At 37.9% G+C, this 24,240-nt stretch overlaps 1 protein-coding gene across 8 annotated transcripts in view; it reads left to right on the top strand.

The window, feature by feature from the left end:
• RAD52 (RAD52 homolog, DNA repair protein) overlaps positions 1–24,240 on the top strand; it is a 40,185-nt gene that overhangs the window by 1,841 nt on the left and 14,104 nt on the right. For 2 of the 8 annotated variants that reach the window (XM_081311655.1, XM_081311656.1), the window contains exons 2-9: positions 4,296–4,555; positions 8,468–8,540; positions 9,187–9,288; positions 10,906–11,007; positions 13,613–13,706; positions 13,837–13,904; positions 16,681–16,799; positions 17,677–17,752. In XM_081311655.1, coding sequence (XP_081167781.1) covers positions 4,491–4,555; positions 8,468–8,540; positions 9,187–9,288; positions 10,906–11,007; positions 13,613–13,706; positions 13,837–13,904; positions 16,681–16,799; positions 17,677–17,752 — 699 coding nt within the window. In that variant the 5' untranslated portion in view covers positions 4,296–4,490. Of the gene's footprint in view, positions 1–4,295; positions 4,556–8,467; positions 8,655–9,186; positions 9,289–10,905; positions 11,008–13,612; positions 13,707–13,836; positions 13,905–16,680; positions 16,800–17,676; positions 17,753–24,240 lie in introns of those variants that run through there. The other 6 variants (XM_081311659.1, XM_081311662.1, XM_081311658.1 and 3 more) reach the window with 6 other exon arrangements.

Below are 24,240 nucleotides of genomic sequence, written 5' to 3'. Positions count from 1 at the left end.
AGCTTTCCTAAGTGTCCTTTGGTGGTATACTTAGTAACCTGTTTGTTGGATTTTTGATTTTTGTGCCCACCCCCCACTTTTTTTTTTTGGTAAGGTGAATTGAACCCAGTGGTGTTTTATCACTGGGCTACATCCCTAGTCCCACTTTTTTTTTTTTTTTTTTTTTTTTTTAAATTGCTGAAGCTGGCCTGGATCTTGTGATCTGCCTACCTCAGCCTCCCATGTACCTGAGATTATAGGCATAGGCGTACATCACCGTGTCTGGCTTGGTTTCACTTTTTTTTTTTGCACCAGGGATTGAACCCAGGGGCACTTTACCACTGAGCCACATTCCCAGCCCTTTTTTTGTGTTTTATTTAGAGACAGGTCCTTGCTAAGTTGCTGAGGCTGGCTTTGAACTCACGATCCTCCTGCCTCAGCCTCCTGAGTTGCTAGGATTACAGATGTGTGCCACCGAGCCCAGCTTGGTTTCACATTTTTAAAATGGTTTCCAAGCATAGTGCTGGAGTGCTGTCTGGCATTCTTAAGTGCAAGAAGGCCGTGATGTGCTTTACAGGGAAAAGATAAGTTTCTTTCAGACAAATTTATCAGGCATGGGTTGTATTGATATTGACTGTGAGTTCAGTATTAATGATATATATTAAATAAGGTGTCTTTAAACAGAAACACCTAAAGCAGTTATTTATTGACATGTTGAGCAACTCTATTTTTCCTTGGAGAATTGGTTTAGTATTTACTAATTTAGTGTTCATAGTGGCTGTTTAGAACATAAGTACTGTGAATAATGAGAATTGACAGAATAACCAGTTTAATTATTGATGAGCAGAAAATCTAGTGTTGGTATTTTTAAGTTTCTATAACTTTAACTGTTTTTTCTATTCAAGGCATTCATTTTTAATTCTGTTTAAGTAGTGTTGGAGAGAAGCTAAAATAGAATGCTTTTCCTTCTGTGTGTGGGGTGTGGTGATTGTGCTAATTGTTGGGGATTCAGTGATTAGTGTATGACCCCTCTGTTCTTAAATGGGTGAGTGTGCTAGTACAGCAAAGATGTAATTATAGTGTGGTATATGCTTTGAAATACATCTAAAATGCTATGGAAACATAGTATTAATTCTCTTTAGAGTGTGCTGAGATGCATAAGCCTTCAAGCAAGAAATGACCTTTGAGGACCTTTGAGATTTCTTTCTTTTAACTTAAAAAATTTTCTGTTCTGTTGCAGTATGAACATACATTACAATGTTACGGCAGTATGAACATACATTAAAATATAAGAAAGAAGCTCAATGTCTCATTCTTCACAATCAGAATCCCATTAATATCTGAGTCTTAACAATTCTGCCCCTTTAATACAGATCTAGAGTCTATCTTTTACGTTTCACGTACAAATGTTGTAATTAAGCCTTTCTCATTTCCTCTCTGGGTTGTTATAACATAGACTCCTAACTGATCTCTCCCTTGGCTATTCATTGTTGGTTATTCACTGTTAACAAAGGGCTTTCTAAGTTTTAAGTATAATCTTGTTATTCTTACCTTAAAATTTTCCATTACTCTCTCATGGCTGACAAAATAAAGTTTTTTTTTTTTTTTTTTTTTTTTAATGGTGGCTCCTATTACCCTTCAAGATCCTGCCTTTCTTTGTCTTTAATAAAGATGAGAAGAGGTAATATAAAAGAGGAAAATTTCTTTTGGTAACATGACTTGTTCCCTTTTACTTCTTCCTTCCTCTTTCCATAATTAATTAGAAATGCTTTTAAATTATAAGGAAATGGGCAAGAATAAAAGCACATTTTTTTTCCCAGTCTTGTTTACCTTTTTTTTTTTTTTTTTTTTTTGGTGCTGGGGAATAGAATCCAGGGCCCTGTGCATACTAATTGTTTACCTTTTTAATATCTTGAATTCATTCATTTCTTGATCACAGCCACTTTCTTGTCCAGGCTCTTTTCCTCCTATGACAAGTTTTTTTTTTTTTTTTTTTTGGGGGGGGGGACATTTTTATTTCTTTTGGAAAAATATCTATTAAAATTCTTGGGTCATATGGCAGATGTAAGTATAAGAAAATATCTCAATGATCTGAGGCTTGGTGGTATGAAAAGGTATCTTAGGGCTTAAAGTAGTAATCACTAAAAAAACCAAACCAAACAACCCTGATTATGTCAAAATTTAAAACTTTTCATCACAGACAACTCTAAGAAAATGAATAGGTAAACAGACACCAATCTGAGAAAGGACTTATACCTGAGATATATTAAGAACCAGTGGGGTTCAAGGCCTGTGAAGAATCTGCTGCTTGACCCTCTGGTACTATGGCTGGTTTTTTGGAGTCCTCCTTTTTCATGAAGGATAGTATGTGTTAGCAGGTAGAATGGTTTTATTAGTCTATTTGCTGTCAGCAGTGTATGAAAGTTCCACTTGCTTCACATCCCTTGCTAACTTTTCGTGTTGTAATTCTTTTTCTATTGTTAGTCATTCTGACGAATGTAGAGTGGGATGTCATTAAATGGTTTTAATTTTAGTCCTTGATTATTAATGATGTCCAGCACTTTTTTCCTGTTACTGACATTGCTTCCTTTGTTATTGACATATCTTCCTTTGTGAAGTGCCTACTTAAATCTTTTTTTTTTTTTTTAAGAAAGAGTGAGAGAGAGGGAGAGAGAGAGAGAATTTTAATATTTATTTTTTAGTATTTGGCGGACACAACATCTTTGTATGTGGTGCTGAGGATCGAACCCGGGCCGCACGCATGCCAGGAGAGTGCTCTACCGCTTGAGCCACATCTCCAGCCCCTACTTAAATTTTTTAAAAAATATTATTATTATTATTGTAGTTGGACACAATACACTTATTTTATTTATTTATTTTTATGTGGTGCTGAGGATCAAACCCAGGGCCTTGCACGTGCGAGGCAAGCACTCTACTGCTGAGTCACAATCCCAGCCCCTAAATCTTTTGCTCACTTTGAAATTGGTTGTCTTTTTTTTTTTTTTTTTAACTGAGTCATTAGAATTCTTTATATGTCTTTCTTATCCTGATATCAGTCCTTTGTTAGTAGTTATCTACCCATTTTCTTAGATAAACAGAAGTTTTACATTTTGATGTAGTCAATTTATTATTTTCTTTCTTTTTTCTTCTGGGTGCTAGGGATGAACCCAGGGCCTCATGCATGCTATGCACAAACTCTGCTACCAAGCTATCCTGCAACCTGCTTTTCTTTTATAGTTACAGCTTTTTGTTTTCTAAGAAATCTTGACCACTTTCAGTTTGTGAATATATTCTTTTAAAATTATAGTTTTAGCTTTTATGTTTAGATATATGAGCCATCAGTAGGTTTTGTAATATTATGGGGTATGACAACGTTAAAATTTTTCTTTACAGATGTTTAGTTATTCTAGCAGCACTTATCAAAAATGCTGTTATATTGCATTTTTGAAGTTAAGATGACAGTTTAAATGGTGCTTACTTTCTGGGCTCTCTTTTGTCCTATTGGTTAATCCTTATGTCAGTACCATATGAAATTTATACCGCACTGCTCTGTTGACATGTCATCCATGTCCTTTTTTTTTTCCCCCAGTCCTGGGAATTGAACTTAAGCCCTCTACCACTGAGCTACATCCTCAGCATGTTTAATTATTTTCTGATTGAGTGATTAGATTGGTAGAGCTGTGAATTAGATTGATGTCTAAGTGATGTGACCTTTCAGAGAATCTACCCAGAAGCACATATGACTATTATTAGTTACATTAAGTTTGAATACTTAATTGAGGTGATGTCTGCCAGATTTCTCCATTGTAAAAAAGAGTCTTTTACCCCCCTCCTTCTTTACCTGCAAGAACAGTAGTTTATTTGAAGATGACACCAGCACACTCTTGATAGAGGAAAGAGAACATAAGATAGGAACAGAAAGACAGTCAGCAAAAGATAAGGTATCAAGCCAGTTCTAACCACACCCAATTCCACTGGGGAACTTTGGAGCTAATAGAGGTCGTGGCTCAGTGTCATCCTACAGAAAGGATAAGAAACTTAGGGTATTTGAACACCAGCACCTGTCAATCATAGTTTGAGGGCAGCTGACAAGGGGAATCAACTTTCAGGCACTTCTAAGTTGCCATGAACATGGGGGAAATATAGGCTGTGGATGCCAAGGAAAACTCTTAGTTAAAGAGATGCAGATGTTGGCATTTAGAAGTCAGGCCAGAGTGGTAAGAGCTGAAGGGACAGTTTGAGTGTCTATAGTGTCTGCTGTGATAACCTAGAACCTCGAGCTTGAGGCAAAAATTTATGTGCTCTTATTTTGTCAGGAAGCAGAGGTGTCGGGAAAGGAGAGTGAAGAGAGAAGCAAGTTTAAGTCAACTCAAGGGTGCATTTCCAAGTTGGCCACCCCTTGGTAACAAGTACAACTGATTGCTTGACCTCCTAAAGCTGTCTCCCAGGAGGATGTATAAAGTACTGCATCCAGGACAATACACCAAGAGAATTTACCCCTCAGCTTCTGTATGTCATTGGAGAAAGATTTGTCTCATGGTACATTAACTCCCTGGAGCATCCAAATTGTGTGTAGGTGGGTATCAGGTGGGATCTCATAGGCTTCCTCAAAGGCAAGAGGGAAGCCAAAGGTGGGAAGTGAGAGGCATCCAGCACGAAGGAAGTAAAAGATTGCAGGATTGTGCCTGTGTACTGGAGGTTAGACCTATATATATTTTGTCAGTCCATGACACCTGGGGTGAAGAACATGACAATAGCCTCAAAATTGGCAAGGCCAAAGAAGATTTGAGATGTTGCATAAAAAATGTCTGATGTATTTAGATTCCATTTGTATTTAACAAATATGTACCCACATACACATACAATACCCAGTCACAGGTAAAAGAAAATAACAGCTATCACATGGTGGTGGGATCCCTTGGAATTTGACTTTCTCCCATAGTCATCGATAAGTTTTTAAACCTTTTTACAGTAAAGATATTTTAATTTTATAATGAGAAAATGGTTATGGACAATTTTAGGAAGGAAGGCAAAACAAAATTTTTTTCGAAGTAAAAGAAGTTAGCAAAAAAAGAAAAGATACCATGTTTACTTTATGGTAGGGATAAGATTGTATTTTTCTTCAAGAAAAGGATGAATCTTTTAAGATTGTTTAGAAAAGTAGAAACAACTGTCTTTTCAAATGTGAGAAATGTAACTCTTAAAATAGAATTAGTTTTTAAACAATTTAAAAATGTACTTTTTATATCCTGCATTGTGCATTTTTTCATTGATTTAGGCATTTGTTCATTTACTTAGACAACAGCTGTTACCAAACACTTCTTGACTCCCTGCCTTGAGCCAGGATCTCTGCTAGTCACTGGTAAAGAAGAATAAGATTCCCTGTCTTCTTGGGATTCATTTTGAAGTGAGGGGCAATGGATTGTGAGATAATATTCATCAAATATTCAAATGCTTTCTTACATTTCCCAGCCTCCATTGCAGTTAAGTTGGGGCTTTGTATGTGACAGGTTTTCTTCAGTGTACTGTGACCAGAAGAGATCCATGCCACTTTTGGACTTTGGCAGCTGTGATCTGTTGTGACTCCTCCAACTCTCTCTAACCCCTTCAGTGATAACCTTGGAGGCCACATATGCTAGATGACACAGCTATAAGATGGGCAAGGCTACTATGCTGCATCAGACCTGGCCTGACTGAGATAAATTTTATACCTTTATTGTGGTAAAATATGCATAACATAAAATTTTCCATTTTAAACATTTTTAAGTACACAATTCAGTGGCATTAAGTACATATACTAAGTGTGTATCTTTGTTTGTAACAGATAACAGTTCATTTGAAACTTTGTGCTTATCCTCTTGTCCAACAACTATTTAGTATCCATAGAAAATTACTCTTGTAAGCTATTATCATATCATTTTAGTGTAGTCAACTTAGGAGGGTCTTATTAATATTTCCTTTTACAGATGAAATTGGGGCAGATAGAGGTTAAATTATTCCCCAATTTACATAGCTTACCTGATGGAGTTGGCTGTTTAACATATCTGACTCTACACTTTGAAGCATGCTTTATACCAGTGGTTGGCATCTCATGGCCTGTGGGCAAATCTGCCTTTTGTTTTTTTAAATAAAATTTTAATAGGATACAGCCATGCCCATTCATTTATGTATCGTCTTTGGCTGCTTTCACACTTTAAAAAAATATATTTAAATATAGCATTATGACATGATTCTTTTATTTCTTTTTTTTTTTTTAAAGAGAGAGAGAATTTTTTAATATTTATTTTTTAGTTTTCGGCGGACACAACATCTTTGTTTGTATGTGGTGCTGAGGATCGAACCTGGGCCTCACGCATGCCAGGCGAGCGCGCTACTGCTTGAGCCACATCCCCAGCCCTGGCTGCTTTCACACTTAAAATGCCAGAGTTGAGTACCTGTGACAGAGTATATTGCCAGAAAATCTAAAATATTTACTGTGAGGCCCACTATAGAAAAAGTTTTGTTGACTTCTGCTTTATAGAATAGATATTTAAAATTTTTGGGGGGAGGAGTACTGGGGATTGAACTCAGGGACTCCACCCCTGAGCCATATCCCCAGCCCCATTTTTTGTATTTTACATAGAAATGGGGTCTCACTGAGTTGCTTAGTACCTCACTTTTGCTGAAGCTGGCTTTGAGCTCCAGATCCTCCTGCCTCAGCCTCTTGAGCTGCTGGGATTTCAGGCATGCACCACTGTGCCTGGCTATTTTAAGTTTTTATTAAAATAATACATGCACATATGTGAACACTGAAATACTACCAAAATTTTTATTTTGTAGAGACCCCTCCTATACTGTTTGTTCCCCACCCCAGTCCCATGCCTCTGAGACAACGTGGCATTTATTATATTGACATTGTAAACAATATTCTTATTCCGTCTTTCTTTTAAAGTATTTAAAAATTTAATTTACCCATAACTAGAAATTTATGAGATACAGTGTGATATTTGATGGAAGTATACAATGTGTAATGACCATATAATAGTAGTTAGTGTATCCATTACTCCAGACCTCCACTCCTTGTTTTAAAAATTGTAGAAACTAATTATTGACTAACCTAGTTAATTATCTTAGTTTTTAAGGCCAGTATCTTAGTTTTTAGTAAGTTATAAATTATCATTTTAGCTGAAATATATTTTATGATTATTTAAATAATTGTGTGCATTTTCATTATAAAGTATGCAAGGAAAATCAGCATGAAATTATCAGTAGCTAACATTTATTTAGTACTTACTATGTGCCAGGCACTATTCTAATGTACTTTCATGTAGTATTACATTTATTCTTTACAGTAGCTATAGGACATGTAGGTACTGTTATTATCTCCATTTTATAGATGAAGAAATATCATTTAGAGATTGTGTGACTTTCCCTTGGTCAAATGCCTACTGGTGTGATGGAGCGAGGTTTCCACACTAGAACTTGAACTCTTAAACATTAATATAAAGCCAGATGGATTAGTGTACTATCAACAATCATAAATTAGTAGTTCTATTAGCAAATAATCTGAAGATTTAAAATATGTAAATTTTCTGGGGCTGGGATTGTGGCTCAGTGGTAAAGCACTTGCCTAGCCTGTGTGAGGCACTGGGTTCCATTCTCAGCACTGTATATAAATAAATGAATAAAATAAAGGTTCATCAACATCTTTAAATAAAAAAAATTTTAAAAAATATGTAAATTTGCTGAGGCTCAACTTTGAAACAATTTCATTTGAAATAGGTGTAGGGCCGTTAGGTAGTGGGTCAATCAGCATGGATGGTTTTTCTGAGGGTAATTCTATTTTCTAATGGACTTTATTAAATTTCCTAATCTCAGTCTAGTGCATTGGCTTTTAAACTTAAACCTGCAGCAGAATCACCTGAAAGTCTTTTTGAAGCCCAGGTTACCATTTTCAGTAATTCCTGAAGCATAGCGTTTCTTAGCATGTCTGGGATGGGGCCTGAGAATTTGCATTTTCCCAAGTGTTGCTAAGTACTGCTGGTCCAGGGTTCAAACTGGCTTGTTGCTATTTCTGTTCTTTCTGAATGTTAGGGATCTTATATATTGCCTCCCCTTGATCTTTTTTCCTTTCTTTTTCTTTATGAGGTGGGGTCTCACTGTGTTGCCCAGGCTGGTCTTGAACTTCTGGGCTCAAGCAGTCCCGCCTCAGCCTCTTGACTGGCTGGGACTATGGGCTTGTACCTATTCCCTGGCTCTGTTTTTTCCTTTTAATTAGTCTTCTTCCTCCAGCTAGTGTGTAAACTCCTGGAAAACAACAGTTCAGTCATGTGGCTCATATTTTTTTTTCCACCTGCCAGAGATCAGGGTCATGTTGCCCAGGCAGTTGGTAATTCTTTTGTTGTTGTTGTTTTTAATAACATTAAAGAGTCAACCCCCTGCTTTATTGAAGTATGACTGACAAATAAAAAGATAAGATATACAAGATGATTTTTTTCTTTTTTTTGAGATGGAGTCCCTTTGTGTTGCCCTGGGCTCAAGTGATCCACCTGCCTCAACCTCCTGAGGAGCTGGAACTGCAGGTGTGCACCACACAGTCAGCTACAATGTGAAGATTTGATATACATTGTGAAGTGATTACAAGTAATCAAGGTGGTTACCACATCCATCACCTAACATTACCCTTTTAGGCAGTAGTAAGTTGATTTTTTGCGTTCCCTTAGAAAATGTTTGTGTAAATTTGATTTTTTCTTTTTTTTGGTTTGGTACCAAGGATTAAGCCCCGGGGCACTAACCACTGAACCACAGCCCCAACCCTTTTTATGTTTTATTTTGAGATAAGGTCTCACTAAATTGCTTAGGATCTTGTTAAATTGCTGAGGCTGGCTTTGAACTTGTGATCCTTCTACCACTACACCTGCTGATTTTTTCAGTTGTAAATGTAATATATTCCTGTTGTAAAGAACACTTTTAATAGCATCACTAGAAGAGAAAAATGTTAACAAAAAGGTAGAAGCAGACTCTAAAGGATTTTCAGTGGCTTGGCAGATCACAGCCAATCACTGAGGAATCTTGTCTTTTATTGGAGCAGTGTTAGAAGCACATAAATAAAGCAACTCAGAGATATCACACATGGGGTTTTTATCTGATTTTTAGTAGAGTTTCTTGCCTTTTATCTTAAGCATTCTTTGAAATCCACTTTTTTTTTTTAATCTTTTATTTATATAGAAGCTAACCAGAATCAACATGTCTGCGACCGAGGAAACAAATCATGGAGGGCATGACAGCCATCTTCCTGCTGGTGGCAACTCTGTATTGTGCTTTGGACAGGTAACGGTGTTTTTTTTTTCATCTGTGGATAGACTGAGGTTAAGTTAGAAAAGTTATAGTGAAATGTTATGTATGCATAAGCTCTTACTGTAATTGGCACCCCCCCCCCACCCTTTTTTTGTCCTGGGAATTGAATCCAGGGCCTTGCCTATGCTAGGCAAGTGTTCTATCACTGAGCAACATACCTGGTTTCTCCTTTAGAAGGCCTACTTAGGGGTCTTTGCTGAATTGTGAGTACATTTTGGCATTTTCCCATTGAAAGATAAAAGACATACTTTAGATGTATATTTATTCATTCATGTGATAAAGAGATTTTGTCATATTAATATGACATAAAATGTAAAATGAAGCAAAGATTGTATGTGGAAGGTCTCTCAACTTCCCCATTACTCCTGTCTGTATGTCACTGAGTTGGCTTTCTTGGAGACATCCAAAATTATTGGAGTCACGTCTTATTCTATGCATGGAAAAGAGAATCTTTCTTTGTCCACCCAAATTATCTTTTTACTAGAGTTTATTGGTAAATATTTATTTTATTTAAATAGGGCAAAAGGGCTGGGATATGGCTCAGTGATAGAGTGCTTGCCTTGCATGCAACAAAGCCCTTGGTGATCCCCAGCACCACACACACACACACACACACACACACACACACAGAAAGAAAGATAAAGGAAAAAGCCCAAACTACAAGTGGAGAGTGCAAATGGAGGTAAGATTTCCTATTCTCTTTTCCTTTTTCTTACTTCCTTGCCTGCTTAAACGTATACAGACTCTGAGGTGGGAAGTTTCATTTTTTTTTTTTTTTTTTTAAGAGAGAGAGAGAGAGAGAGAGAGAGAGAGAATTTTTAATATTTATTTTTTAGTTCTCGGCGGACACAACATCTTTGTTGGTATGTGGTGCTGAGGATCGAACCCGGGCCGCACGCATGCCAGGCGAGCGTGCTACCGCTTGAGCCACATCCCCAGCCCTTCATTTCTTGATTTAGCTGGAGAGGGCTGAGGGTATAGTTCAGTGGTAGAGCACTGGCTTGGCCTGTGTGTAGCCCTGGGTTCCATCCCTAGCACTGCAAACAAACAAAAACTCTAAACCCCAAAACCTAATTTAAGCTTGAGAAAGTTTAATAAGGGTGGCAGTAACTGATAACTCATTAGTTCTCAAAATTTGGTTCTGGGACCCTTGGGGGTTCATAGGACCTTTTCAGAGTCTTATGAGGTCAAAATTAATTTCATAGTAACATTAATGAAACATTATTGGTTGCCTTTTTTACATACCTTCTTTCATGAGTGAACAGTGGAGTTTTTTAGACTGTATAATGTAATGGTATCGTTGCTTTGATGGCTAATAAAATGTGTGCCTTTAAAAGTTTCTCAAAGTTAATTCCTGATATCGATAGGTATAACCCACATAAACAAAAACTCTGGGATCCTCAGTACTTCTAAAAAAAATTTAACTAATACATTAAAATTATACATATTTATGTGGTACCATGTGATGTTTTGATTTATGTGTACTTTGTGTGCTCAATACTTTTTAAGAGGAAAGGGTGCTGCAAAAGAGACTCACTGATGTGAGGAATGGTGGAAATGTTAAATCTGGTTTCCCTTTCTGGATTGTAGTGCCAGTACACAGCAGAAGAGTACCAGGCCATCCAGAGTGCTCTGAGGCAGAGGCTGGGCCCGGAATACATAAGTAGCCGCATGGCTGGAGGAGGCCAGAAGGTAGGGGAGGCGTCATGCCTGGATGATCTTACCACCTTTGGGTCCTCATGGATTCAGAAGGTTCTTATTCACTATTACTGGATGTTTCCTAGGGCCTTTGGATGGATGGGTTCCAGCCTTCACTGTCATAGGAAGGGCCCAAGCATTGCCTTGAGACATATAACTGCCATGTTAAGATTTTTATTAAGTCCTTAAAAAATGTTCCCTTTGTCATTTGCCTCTAATTTTATTACTACTGCTACTACTAGTACTATTATTACTACTGCTGCTGCTGCTGCTACTACTAATTCTTCTTTTTCCTCTTCTTCCTCTTCTTTTTGTGGTACTGGGATGAAACCCAGGGCCTCTTGCATACCAAGCAAGCTGCTCTACCACTGAGCTACACCCCCAGCCTCTAATAGTAACTGCCACGTATGTTTTTGGTCTTCCATAAATATGTTAACCTGAGATTTGAAAAATCTTTTTGAAAAATGTGGGTTTTGGAAACTATTTGGAAAGTGGATATCTTTCCCCTCTGAGGCTGGTAACTACTTTCAGACAGACCATTATTTATAACTGGAAGAGACTTTGAAATACATTCATTAAGAATTTCTCTAAACAGTTTAGTCAAAAGGACTAAGTAAATTTTTATTTACATTAAATATGCCAAGAAATTTTTTTTTATTAATTTTTTAAATTTATTTGTTCTAATTGGTCATACATGAGAGCAGAATGCTCTTCGATTCATTGTACACAAATAGATGTTCTCTTTGAGTAGTGGATGCTGATCGGTAACGGAGAGTGAGGAGGCATGGGAAATATGGAGGAACTTTGATTGGGCAAAGGAGAGGGAGGGTAGGAAGGATGCATGGGGGCAGGAAAGATGGTGGAATGAGATGAACATCATTATCCTAGGTACATGTGTGATTGCACATATGGTGTGACGCTACATCATGTACAACCGTAGAAATGTAAAGTTGTGCTGCAATTGTGTACAATGAATCAAAATGCATTCTGCTGTCTTATATACCTAATTAAAATAAATAAATTAATTAAAAAAAAAGCAAGTGGAGCACAATTTTTCACTTCTGATTATACACAAAGTAGGGTCACACCATTTGTGCAATCACACATGAACCTAGGGTAATGATATTCATTTCATTCTACCATCTTTCTTATCCTCATGCCCCCTCTCCTCCCCTTCCCTGCTTTGTCCAATCCAAAGTTCCTCCACTCATCCCATACTCCCCCCCATTATAGATTAGCATCTACTTATCAGAGAAAAGATTCAGCCTTTGTTTTTTTTGGGTTGACTTACTCGCTTAGCATGGTATTCTTCAGCTCCATCCATTTACCTGCCAGTTCCATAATTTTATTCTCTTTTATTGCTGAGTTATATTCTATTGTGTTTATATACCATGGTTTCTTTATCCATTTATCTATTGAAGGGCATCTAGATTGGTTCCACAGTTTAGCTATTGTGAATTGTGTTGCTATAAACATTGACGTGGCTATGTCACTGTAGACGCTGAGTTTTCTAAGGAATCTCCACACTGCTTTCCAGATTGGTTGCACCAATTTGCAGTCCCAGCAATGTATGAATGTGCCATTTCCCCCATATCCTTGCCAACACTTAATTGTTTCTTGTATTCTTAATAACTGCCCTTCTGATTGGAGTGAGATGAAATCCTGGAGCAGTTTTGATTTGCATTTATCTAATTACTAGAGATGTTGGACATTTTTTTCATATATTTGTTGATCAATTGTATATTCTGAGAAGTATCTGTTCAGTTCCTTGCCCACTTATTGATTAGATTATCTTTTTTTTTTTTTCCGTGTGTGTTTTAACCTTTTTGAGTTATTTAAATATCCTGGAGATTAGTGCTCTATCTGATGAATGTATGGTAAAAATTTGCTCCCATTCTGTAGGCTTTCTCTTCACCTCATTGATTGTTTGGAGTCTTGCTAAGGAACTCAGGACCTAGGGGCTGGGATATAGTGGTAGAGCACTTGCCTTGCATGTGTGAGGCCCTGGGTTCGATCCTCAGCACCACATAAAAATAATTTTAAATAAATAAAATGAAGGTATTGTGTTCAACTACAACTAAAAAGATATTTAAAAAAAATAAAGATATTGTGTCCATCTGCAACTAAAAAAATATTTTAAAAAGAAAAAAAAAGGAACTCAGGACTTAATCTGACATGATGAAGATTTGACCTACTTTTCTTCTATTAGGCATAGGGTCTCTGGTCTAATTCCTAGGTCCTTGATCCACTTTGAATTGAGAGTTTTGTGCATGGTGAGAGACAGGGGTTTTATTTTATTTTGCTGCATGTGGATTTCCAGTTTTCCTAGCACCATTTGTTGAAGAGGCTATCTTTTCTCCAATGTGTGTTTTGGGCACCTTTGTCTAGTATGAGATAACTGATAGCCAAAGCAATCCTTAGCAAGAAGAGTGAAGCAGGAGGCATCATATTACCAAACCTTAAACTGTACTACAGAGCTGTAGTAACAAAAACAGCATGGTATTGGCACCAAAACAGACATGTAGACCAGTGGTACTGTATAGAAGACACAGAGCCAAGAAATTTTAACTAAGTTTTTCCTTAAAATTTCTTTTTCTAGGTGTGTTACATTGAAGGTCACAAGGTAATTAGTCTGGCCAATGAAATGTTTGGTTACAATGGCTGGGCTCACTCCATCACACAGCAGAATGTGGGTGAGTATACTTCCTGGCAGTGCTGTCTGCTTATTTTGGTGTGGTAAGGCAGGTGGATTTGGTTGCCAGCAAGAGGAAAATGGGTGAGTCAGAGGGATCCTCTTCATCTGGTTCTCTTTCCCCCTCCTAGATTTTGTTGACCTCAACAATGGCAAGTTCTACGTGGGAGTCTGTGCATTTGTGAGGGTGCAGTTAAAGGTGAGGGTGATGGAGCAGACCTGCTTCCTGGGAGGATTGGGGGGCAGGTAGTCAGAGTGAGTAGGGAGGGAAGTGTCTGGACCAATACACAGCCACGCTGAAGAGCAGGCTCAGGGTTGTGTCCCTGGGGTGGTGGTATTCAAAATTTTTACTAATGTGTCCCCCAGAAGAATTTATAAATTTACACACATACACACACACACATACACACACACACATTTTAGTTGTAGATAGACACAATACCTTTATTCTCTTTTTTTTATTTTTATGTGGTGCTTAGAATTGAGCCCAGTATCTCACATATGTGCTAGGCAAGCACCCTACCACTGAGCCACAACCCCAAACCCTGCCAGAAGAATTTTGAAATTCCACCCCCTCAAAAGAAAAGAAAAACTGTCCTGTCTTGTACATTTTTAGGTTGACAACTTTTTTATTTTCTTTTTTGCTGTACTGGGGATTGAACCCAGTGGGGCTCTGCCACGAGCTACATCCCAACTGGTATTATTTTTTATTTTTTAAATTTTGAAATAGGATCTCTGTAGTTGCTGAGGCTACCTCTCAAGTAGCTGAGGTTACAGGTGTGTGCTATCATTTTCAGCTTAAGTTGACTCTTCAGAGTTTTTACCACATATATAAGTAGTTACAAAAGGTAGGCTTCTGGTATATTCTAAAATTTGACATTTTAAAATAAAACTGTCACATCTTTTTTTCTATTTTAATTATATTTATTTATTTTTTCGGTACCCGGGACTGAATCCAGGTGCCTTGTACCACTGACCTACATTGCCAGCCCTTTTTAAAATCTGTGTTTTGAAACAGGATCTCTCTGAGTTGCCAAGGATGGCCCTGGAACTTGGGATTCTCCTGTATCAGCCTCCTGAGACGTGGGGACTATAGGCATGTTTTACTGTACCTTCACCATGCCTGGCTGTTACATCTTTTTAAACCTAACAGTGGAATCTAAATACCATAGGGGATTGAATGCCATCATTTATTTGAAAAAATACATGTGCAAGCTGGCTATTTTTTTTTTTTTTTTAGTGCTGGAGATCAAATCCAGAGCCTGACACATACTAGTCAAGTACGTACTGTACCACTGAGCCCCAGCCCCAGCTCTTTTTATTTATTTATTTATTTTTATGACATAGGGTCTCACTAAAACTTTCAATCCTGCTACCTCAGCCTCCCAAGTAGCTGGGATTACAGGTGTGTGCCACCATGCCCAGCATAAAGCATAAAGATTTCTTTAATCAGCAGAAATCTTACATTGTTCCTTCTTTGTTTGAACTCATATTTTCATTGTTTCCCCCATTGAGATTTATCTATTATATATTTATGGTTGAAAGGTTAATGATAATTGTATTATACTTCTTTGCCTCTGTGTGCTTTGGGTGTTGGTGCACATGTGTATATGTATAAAAATATATATTTAAAAAAATTTTCAGTGACCTATGGCTTTAAATATTAAAGATTTCTTCTGGATCAGGTTATTAGTTATTGTTAAGACAATTCATCAGACAGTAGTATTTATGTTGAAAAGACAACATAAGTATCAAAATTTTAATAAAAAGACATAATAAACTTATACAGAAAATGCTATCTTAACAAGATGGATGGTGCTTTTTAAATTTTTCAGTTAGTTAGAACCATGGTTGAATATTACCTTTTTTTTTAATAGTACTGGGGATTAAACCCAAGATCTCACACATATTAGGCAAACATTCTTTCACTCAGGTACATCCCAATGCTTGTTTTGTTTTATTTTGAGACAGAGTCTGACTAAGTTGCCTAGGATGGCCTTGAAATTGTGATCCTCCTGCCTCAGTCTCCCAAGTCACTGGGATTACAGGCATGTGCCACTGTGCCTGGCATTACTGATTTCTTTCTTTCTTCCTTTTTTTTTTTTTCTTGTAGTTGTAGGTGGACAGCATGCCTTTTTTTAAAAATTGTTTATTTATTTATTTTTTTTAAATTTTTGTGGTGGTGGGGATTGAACCCAGGGCCTTGTGCTTGTGAGGAAAGTACTATACCAACTGAGCTATATCCCCAGCCCCTATTGTTTATTTTTTCATGTGGTGCTAAGGATTGAACACAGTGTTTCACATGTGCTAGACAAGTGCTCTGCCACTGAGTTACAGCCCCATCCCCATTACTGATTTCTTGAATGAGTGTTCATCATTACTTATATTCTGACCATTAATTTTTATAAAAAGTACTAATAAACCTTGTTCACACAAATAAGTAGTTGGGAATTGAAGGAATTTTATTATAGTGTCCCTCATTTCTTTGAGTGCTTTCTGATTTATTTTTAGAAAATCAGAGTGTTGTCATTAAGCATTATATTTCTGTTGACAAAAGCCAAGAAACGGATATACCTGACTTATATTAAAAAAAAAAAAAAAGATTTGCTATCAAATCAGAGCTCATTACATTAGGTACGAAATTTCAAATTATTCTTTCACTTGACAGTTCCAGAGTTTTTATACTTCAGGGTAATGAAACTTAGAAAGATTTGGGATGGGTTAGAAATATGCCTTCTTATGTAACGGGCTTTGGAAGGGAGAATCATCTTGATGCCTTAACATTTCCAGGCACTTCCGGTCTAGGAAACAGTTCTGGAAATTGATGTCTTAGAACTATCTGTGCCCTGTCTACTTCAGCAAGGGTTCCATATGCATAGTTTGAACACTGCTGCTTGAGAAAAAGAAGAGCTGGGCAGTCATATATAGGACTACAGCTTTTTATATTAGAGTTTGAACTCCTTTTTCACCCCCAGGATGGTTCATATCATGAAGATGTGGGTTATGGTGTTAGTGAGGGCCTCAAGTCAAAGGCCTTGTCTTTGGAGAAGGCCAGGAAGGAGGCAGTGACGGATGGGCTAAAGCGAGCACTCAGGTAAGCAGAAGGGGTTGGAGTGTAACTGACCTTATTTCAGCTCTTGTTTAAGAGCAGTTTCCTGGAAAAGTAACATGTTCACATGGGCCAAATAACATGAAAAGATAAATCTTACTCCTACCCTTGTGCCTGTTTATCCTATTTTCTCATTTTGGTTTGTGTTTCCTCAGTGTTTTTGCTGAGACCTTCCATGTTGGAGAATGGTAGAATACTGTATTCTTTTTTTGTCCTTGCCACCCCAGGAACATGTCATGGTAACTTTTAGCCATGAGTACTGTGCTAGTCAGCTTGCTGTTACTGTAACAAATACTTGAGATAAATCAATTTATAGAGGGAAAAGGTTTGTTTTGGCTTATAGTTTTAGAGTTTCAATCCAGGATTAGTTGACCCTGTCACTTTTGGGCCTGTGGTGAAGCAACACATCATGGAAGGGACTGCATGGTAGAACAACCTATTCACTTTTTGGAGGGGAAGTGAAAAAACAGATAAAGAAGAGACAAGTCAAGTGCCCCACAATCCCCTTTGAGGACAAATCTTTAATGACCTTAAACCTCCCAATAGGCTCCAACTTGTAAAGATTTCATCACCTCCTAATACCACCACTCTAGGAATCAAGCCTTTTAAGGCATAGGTTTTATGAGTGGTTTCTTAGTCTTTTCATACTTACCGTCTCTCTTCAAGGGATTTGTGTGTTATACTCACTGCTGTATTCTCAGAACCTGCTCCAAGTATGCAAATGTGGCCTGTTCAGAAACCATTTATTGAGTATATATTAGAATCCATTTCCTCTAATACAATTGAGAAGCGATTTGTGTACAGTTTTTACTCTGAAATTACATGTAACAATCCTGTTTTGCTTTTTTCCCCTTCCCTTTAGGAGTTTTGGGAATGCGCTTGGAAATTGTATTCTGGACAAAGACTATCTGAGGTCATTAAATAAGCTTCCACGCCAGGTATGTTAGAGTGGCTGGATGGAAGGGTAAGATAATACAACAGGTTCTCTTGTGTTGTGGGTTGAGTGTTTGGGGGATGGAGGGAGAAATGAGGATTTAGGTATTTACATAGTCTTGAATGTTTATTTTAGCAATGTTATTGCTGTCAGGAATCAGTCACTTCATTTTATAGGTGAAGAAATTGAGGTCAAGAGAATTTCCATTACCTGTCTCACGTAAAGAGAACTGTGGTGGGAATGGTCTGAGTCCTTAGAATGAGCACATAGTTCTTTTCTGCCCATTGTCACTTCCCAGAGAAGCTCAGCCTTCTTTCTTTCCCTTAGCTCTGGTGTGTTTAAGGTGCAGATCTCCTTTTTTTTTTTTTTTTTTTAATATTTTTATTAGTTGTTGATGGTCCTTTTTTTTTTAAAAAAAATTATGTTTTAGTTATAGGTGGACACAATATCTCCATTTTATTTTTATGTGGTGCTGAGTATTGAACCCAGTGCCTCACGAATGCTAGGTGAGCGCTCTACCTCTGCCCACAACCCCAGGCTTTTTTTTTCCTTTTTATTTTTTCAAGATTATTTTTTAGTTGTAGTTGGACACAATACCTTTATTTTATTTATTTTTATTCGGTGTTGAGAATTGAACCCAGTGCCTCACACATGCTAGGCAAGCACTCTACCACCGAGCCATAACCCCAACCCCAGATCTCCATTCTTTCTCTAAGTATCTATCATCTGCCTTAGGAGTAGGGGATCTGCATTGCAGTATCCCTGGAGTCACTCAAGAGCCTCAATGAGTTAACCTTTGGGGTGTTCTTCCTTGCTTGGTGGCGAGTCGCTGCTTTCTCTGTGGCCTTCTCTGCCCTGTGGTCCCTGCCATGCTGCCACCAGACCAACATTCCCTGGAGCCCCTAGTAGAGGTCAGTTGGCCTCTGTCAAAACTCCATAATCTATTTTTAAAATCATTTTTAAACATTAGATGCAATATTTTGTAAAGGATTTTTGTATTGTTTACAAAAGATATTAGTCTACAATTTACTTTTTTATTGTGGCATAAAAGCACATAAAATTTACCATCTTAACCATTTTTAGTATACAGTTGAGTAGTATTAAGTTTATTCACATTGTTGTGAAACTGATCTCTGGAGTTTTTCATCTTGTAAAACAGAAACTCTGTTCCCATGAAATAACCCCCTAGGGGCATCAACCTCTATAGGGGCAATCAACCACTGAACTATATCACTGGCTCTTTTTTAATTTCTTGAAATTTTGAGAGAGGGCCTTGCAAAGCTGCTGAGGCTGCCTTTGAACTTGTGATCCTCCTGCCTCAGCCTCCTGAGCTGCTGGGATTACAGCCACTGCACCTGGCTGCCATTCTACTTTCTTGCCGCAGTCTTGGCTGGGCACAGAATCACGAGCCACTCAAGCAGGAACAAAACTTTATTTTTGAAAAAGCTGCCAATACTCCATAGGCGCCGGCAAGCCAAACCTGGTTGTGGGGAGCCATTCTGACACGTGATTGGGTGACTCCCGTTAAGGGCCTGAGGCACTCTGGCTGTGTCGGAGTTATCCCGACCCTTTCCTGATGAGAGAGCCCATCCGTGTGGGGGTGTGCGTAACCACTGACCCTGGAGACCCAATCACTGACCCTGACCTTGGAGTACAGCCCCCCCTCAACCTTCATTGGATGGAATTCTCCCCTGAATCTCTTGTTCCCCCAAATAAAAGGCTACTCCCTGGCGTGTTCGCTCGCTCTCTCTCCTGCTAGCCCAGAGTAATCCTCGCTGCCCTGCTGGGCGGCTGGAGGCGGGAATCAGGGAGGCGAGCCGTCTCGGACCTAGCAATATAAAATAAGGTACTGTCTGTGTGTTTTATTTTGATCTCTTCTAACTAACTTAATGCCAGAACCTCATTAATGAAACCACTGCGCAGGCCGCGTGGTAGACCTGGTCCTCCCACGCGGGCGTCTGCCGAAACCGCGCGTCCCCCGGAACGGGGGCGGGGGGGGCGGACCTCCCCTGGAATTTCCTCCTACTATCCTTCCCCAACCAATGGGAACTCTCCAGGAGTCCCGTAACATGAGTCCGGTAGCAGGCCAAGGTGAACAGCAGGAGCCCAATTTCCATATGAATGTAAATCTTAACATAATCATCATCTAAGTGGCTAGCTGGCATCACTTTACAACCAAAGGTGCCATGCATCATATTATTTGCTTGTGGCTCCTAGCATCTGCCTCCTTCTCTTTAAGCAACAAGCAATGTGGCTAGGGACCGTGCCTGGTAGGTTGTCCAATTCAACATATGGTTCTTACCCGTCATGGGAGAACTGACCTTTAGGCGTCAGCTTCCTGTCTTAGGTTGAATCCACTGCAATCAGATCAACCCGTCACTGACTACCGGTCCAGCATTCAACCATGCTTGTGGATAGGCCTATGCACCAGTGGGGGGGTGAGGTTCTTGCCTCACCTCTGTTGGCCCCCAAATTTTGCCTTGGTGCCAGTAGGGGGGTGAGGTTCTTTGCCTCACCTCTGTTGGCCCCCAAATTTTAGACCATCACTAGTAGAAGGGGGGAGGATACAGAAATGCCACGACACCAAGCCAATTGATGGCTCCTTTGGAAAAATTGCGTCACTGGTGACACCATCAGCAAAGATATGCCAGTATTACCACAATTAACATGGGGTGAGCTGGCAAGGAAATTGCATCACTGGTGACACCATCAGCAAAGATATGCCAGCAGTACCACAATTCGGTGCACCAGATGATATTTCACAATGTATGCAACTGATATATAGTCCAGGCAAGTTCTGCAAGCAGTTCAAATTGGAGGAGTCTATCAATATGTCCATTTCCTCCCAAAGTAAATCAAGTCCTTGATTGAGCATTACTTGTTGAGTTATATTCATTGATGCATCAGTTTATACAGTTTACTGTGATAGCTATCATAGAAGCTGTAGTTTGGTTTTATCTCAGTCTTCACCGGAATTGGGATGGAGATGGAAATTCTGGCAATGATGCTAAAGAGACATTATCCTGAACAGAATTATTAAATATAATGAAAAGGAAAGGTGAAAGTAAACAAACAGATCTGTTAAACTCCTTTAAAAACAATCCTTAACAGCTGTTTACCTAATTTAAATTAGTAAATAAACAGATCTGTTAACCATCTTTAAAAACAATCATTAACAGCTGTTCACCTAATTTAAATTAAACCATATAAATCACGTGAATAAAGAAAAAATTCGGATCCATTTTTTCATGAGCGCTCCTCATATAAGAAATATGGACATACACACATACAGACATACAACACAAAACAGAAGTGTGCACACAACATACAACACATAAGACAATAGTAAATAAAGGCCTTGTAGCTATACTTAGGTGAAATCTCCATTGCAATGTTTGAAAACTCCACAGTCAAAAAATAAAACACAGTCAAAAAATAAAACTGATCAGAAAAACATTAACCTAGGTTTGTATGAGCTCAAAAATAAAATAGAACTTTATGATGTGGGAAAAATGCAATAATAAAATAGATATTGAAAAAAACACCTTGGTTAATCACTGTCACAGATGTAAGAATAGCCAAGCTGGAGCCCTGGATATCAGCTGTTATGGATTTGAGTCAAATCATCTTCTTTTTCTGTAGAAATTGTTTTAGTTAATCTCTCTGGAATCCAAATTGGTTGTTGTTCCTCCTGTGGAAAAACACAGACACAGCCCCGATTCCAGACTATCACTGGATCCGGGCCTTTCCATTGTCCTGTTAGAATATCTTTCCAAAGTACCTTAGGCTTATGTACATTTTTTGGGTACAAATGTCTTTCCGCAGCACTAAGTCCCGATGAATCCAAATTTAAAAAGTTTAGAGTAAAAAGGGTTATTTTAAGTTTATCTTTGGGGGATATATACCCCTTTCCAATTCCCTCCTTTTGTTTTAATAAGTACATTTTAATAGTTTGATGAGCTCTTTCAACTATGCCTTGTCCTTGTGGATTGTATGGAATTCCTGTTATGTGAGTAATACCAAATGATGAGCAAAATTGTTTAAAAGAGGTAGAAGTATAACCAGGACCATTGTCCGTTTTTAACTGTTTTGGAATGCCCACAGTGGCAAAATTTTGTAAGCAATGAGCTATAACATCTTTAGTTTTTTCTCCGGCATGAAGGGAGCCCATCAAAAATCTGGAAGAGGTATCAACTGTAACATGTAAATATTTTAATTTTCCAAATTCTGGCAAGTGTGTGACGTCCATCTGCCAAATATGGTTAGGTATCAGTCCTCTAGGATTGACTCCAAGTTTAACTTATGGTAAAAATGTCACACAATTTTGACATTGTTTTATTATATGTCTGGCTTGTTCTTTAGTTATTTTAAAACGTTTTTGTAAAGTATTAGCATTGACATGGAACCTTTTATGAAAATTTATAGCTTCTTCTATTGTGGAGAAAATATGTATGTCATGTGTAGATTTATCTGCTAGTTCATTGCCCATACTAAGGGCTCCAGGCAATCCTGTATGTGCCCTGATATGACCTTTAAAGAATGGATCTTTTCGGTCCCAGATTAGACTTTGTATAGCGGAAAACAAAGAGAAAACAGTAGAAGAAGGTGAAATCCTACCAGCATCTTCAAGGGATACTATAGCATTAACTACATACTGACTATCAGAAAATAAATTAAATACAGAATCTTTAAACATCATAAAAGCTTGTAATACTGCATTAAGCTCTACCTTTTGAGCTGATTGTTTGGGTACTAAAAATGTAAAAGTTTGATCAGGAGTAACTACTGCTGCTGTACCATTGTTTGACCCATCAGTGAATATATTTGGAGCATTTATGATAGGGGTTTTTCTTGTCGTTTTTGGAAAAACTACAGGATGCTTAGACCAAAAAGACAACAAAGGATTAGATGGTAAGTGATTATCAAATGAAACACTAGTTTTACACATGATTATTGCCCAAGTATTTAACTCATTAGCTAACTCATCAATTTGATCCATAGTATATGGAGTAATAATTTTATTGGGAGAAATCCCAAACACTCCCTTTGCTGCTCTTATTCCTTTGAGTATTAATTGTCCTACAGCCTCAGGATATCTAGTAAGAATAGTGTTAGGAGAATAAGATAAATGTATCCACAATAATGGACCTTCTTGCCAAAATACTCCTGTAGGAATATTTTTTGTTGGTAGTACAATAAATAATAAAGGCAAACTCATATCAATTCTATCCAAATGCATATTTTCCATATATGTTTCAATGATTTTTAATGTTTTTCTTGCTTCAGGTGTTAACATGCTGGGTGAATTTGGATCTGATGGACCTTTTAGAATATCAAATAAAGGTCCTAACTCTCCTGTTGGTATGCCTAGATAAGGCCTTATCCAATTTATGTCTCCCAATAACTTTTGAAAGTCATTAAGTGATTTGAGTTGATCTACTCGTATTTGAATTTTTGGTGGACGGACCATGGTTGAGGATAATAGAACTCCTAAATAATTAATTGGATGATTTAATTGTACTTTATCTATTGCTATCTCTAGATTATAATTTTTCAATAAGTTTGTAAGTGTGGCATAACATTCTAGTAATGTGTTTTTATCTTTATGTGCCAATAACACATCATCCATATAGTGAAATATTTGTAGTTCAGGATTTTGATTTCTAAGTGGCTGGATTGCTTTATTAACATAAATTTGATACATAGTTGGGCTGTTAGCCATCCCTTGAGGGAGTACTTTCCATTCATATCTCTGATCAGGACCTTCATGATTCAGTGCAGGGATAGTGAATGCAAAATGTGGACTATCCTCGGGATGAATTGGAATTGAAAAGAAACAATCTTTAATATCTATAGCTAAAACATGCCAGGTTTTTGGTAAAGCAGACAATTGAGGAATCCCTGATTGAGCAGGTCCCATAATAACCATCTCATTATTAATGGCTCTTAAATCTTGTAATAATCTCCATTTACCAGATTTCTTTTTAATGACAAAAATGGGAGTATTATGGGGGATACGGAAGGTTGTATATGTCCTTCCGCTAATTGTTGTCTGACCAAGTCATGGGCTACTTGTATCTTTTCTTTAGTCAGGGGCCACTGAGGAACCCACACTGGTCTTTCTGATTTCCAAGTAATTTTGATTGTCTCAGTGGCCCTTTCTGAAAACCCAATCCATGTCTACTTATTTCTTGATCTATTTGAATAGGTGCTGTCATACCTTGTTCTTGTTCTCTCAATCTTTTTTCTTTCCTAAAGCCTTGATTAGCCCTAGTAGTGGGCGCGTTAGGATTGATGTTATTTATTAATGTCAATCCTAATTGATCTAGGACATCTCTTCCCCATAAATTTACGGGAAGATGATCCAATACATAGGGCTGTATAGTTCCTTCACATCCTTCAGGATCCCTCCAATCTAATACCATAGCACTTCTATGGGGATTTGTTGCCACTCCTAGGCCTCGAAGCGTTTGAGTGGCTTGTTGTAATGGC

The sequence above is a fragment of the Spermophilus citellus genome (genome assembly GCF_964194105.1).
Source record: "Spermophilus citellus genome assembly, chromosome: 10".
Lineage (NCBI taxonomy): Eukaryota > Metazoa > Chordata > Mammalia > Rodentia > Sciuridae > Spermophilus > Spermophilus citellus.
Note: the sequence above shows the minus strand (reverse complement) of the source record. Positions and strands in the feature narration are given on the sequence as shown.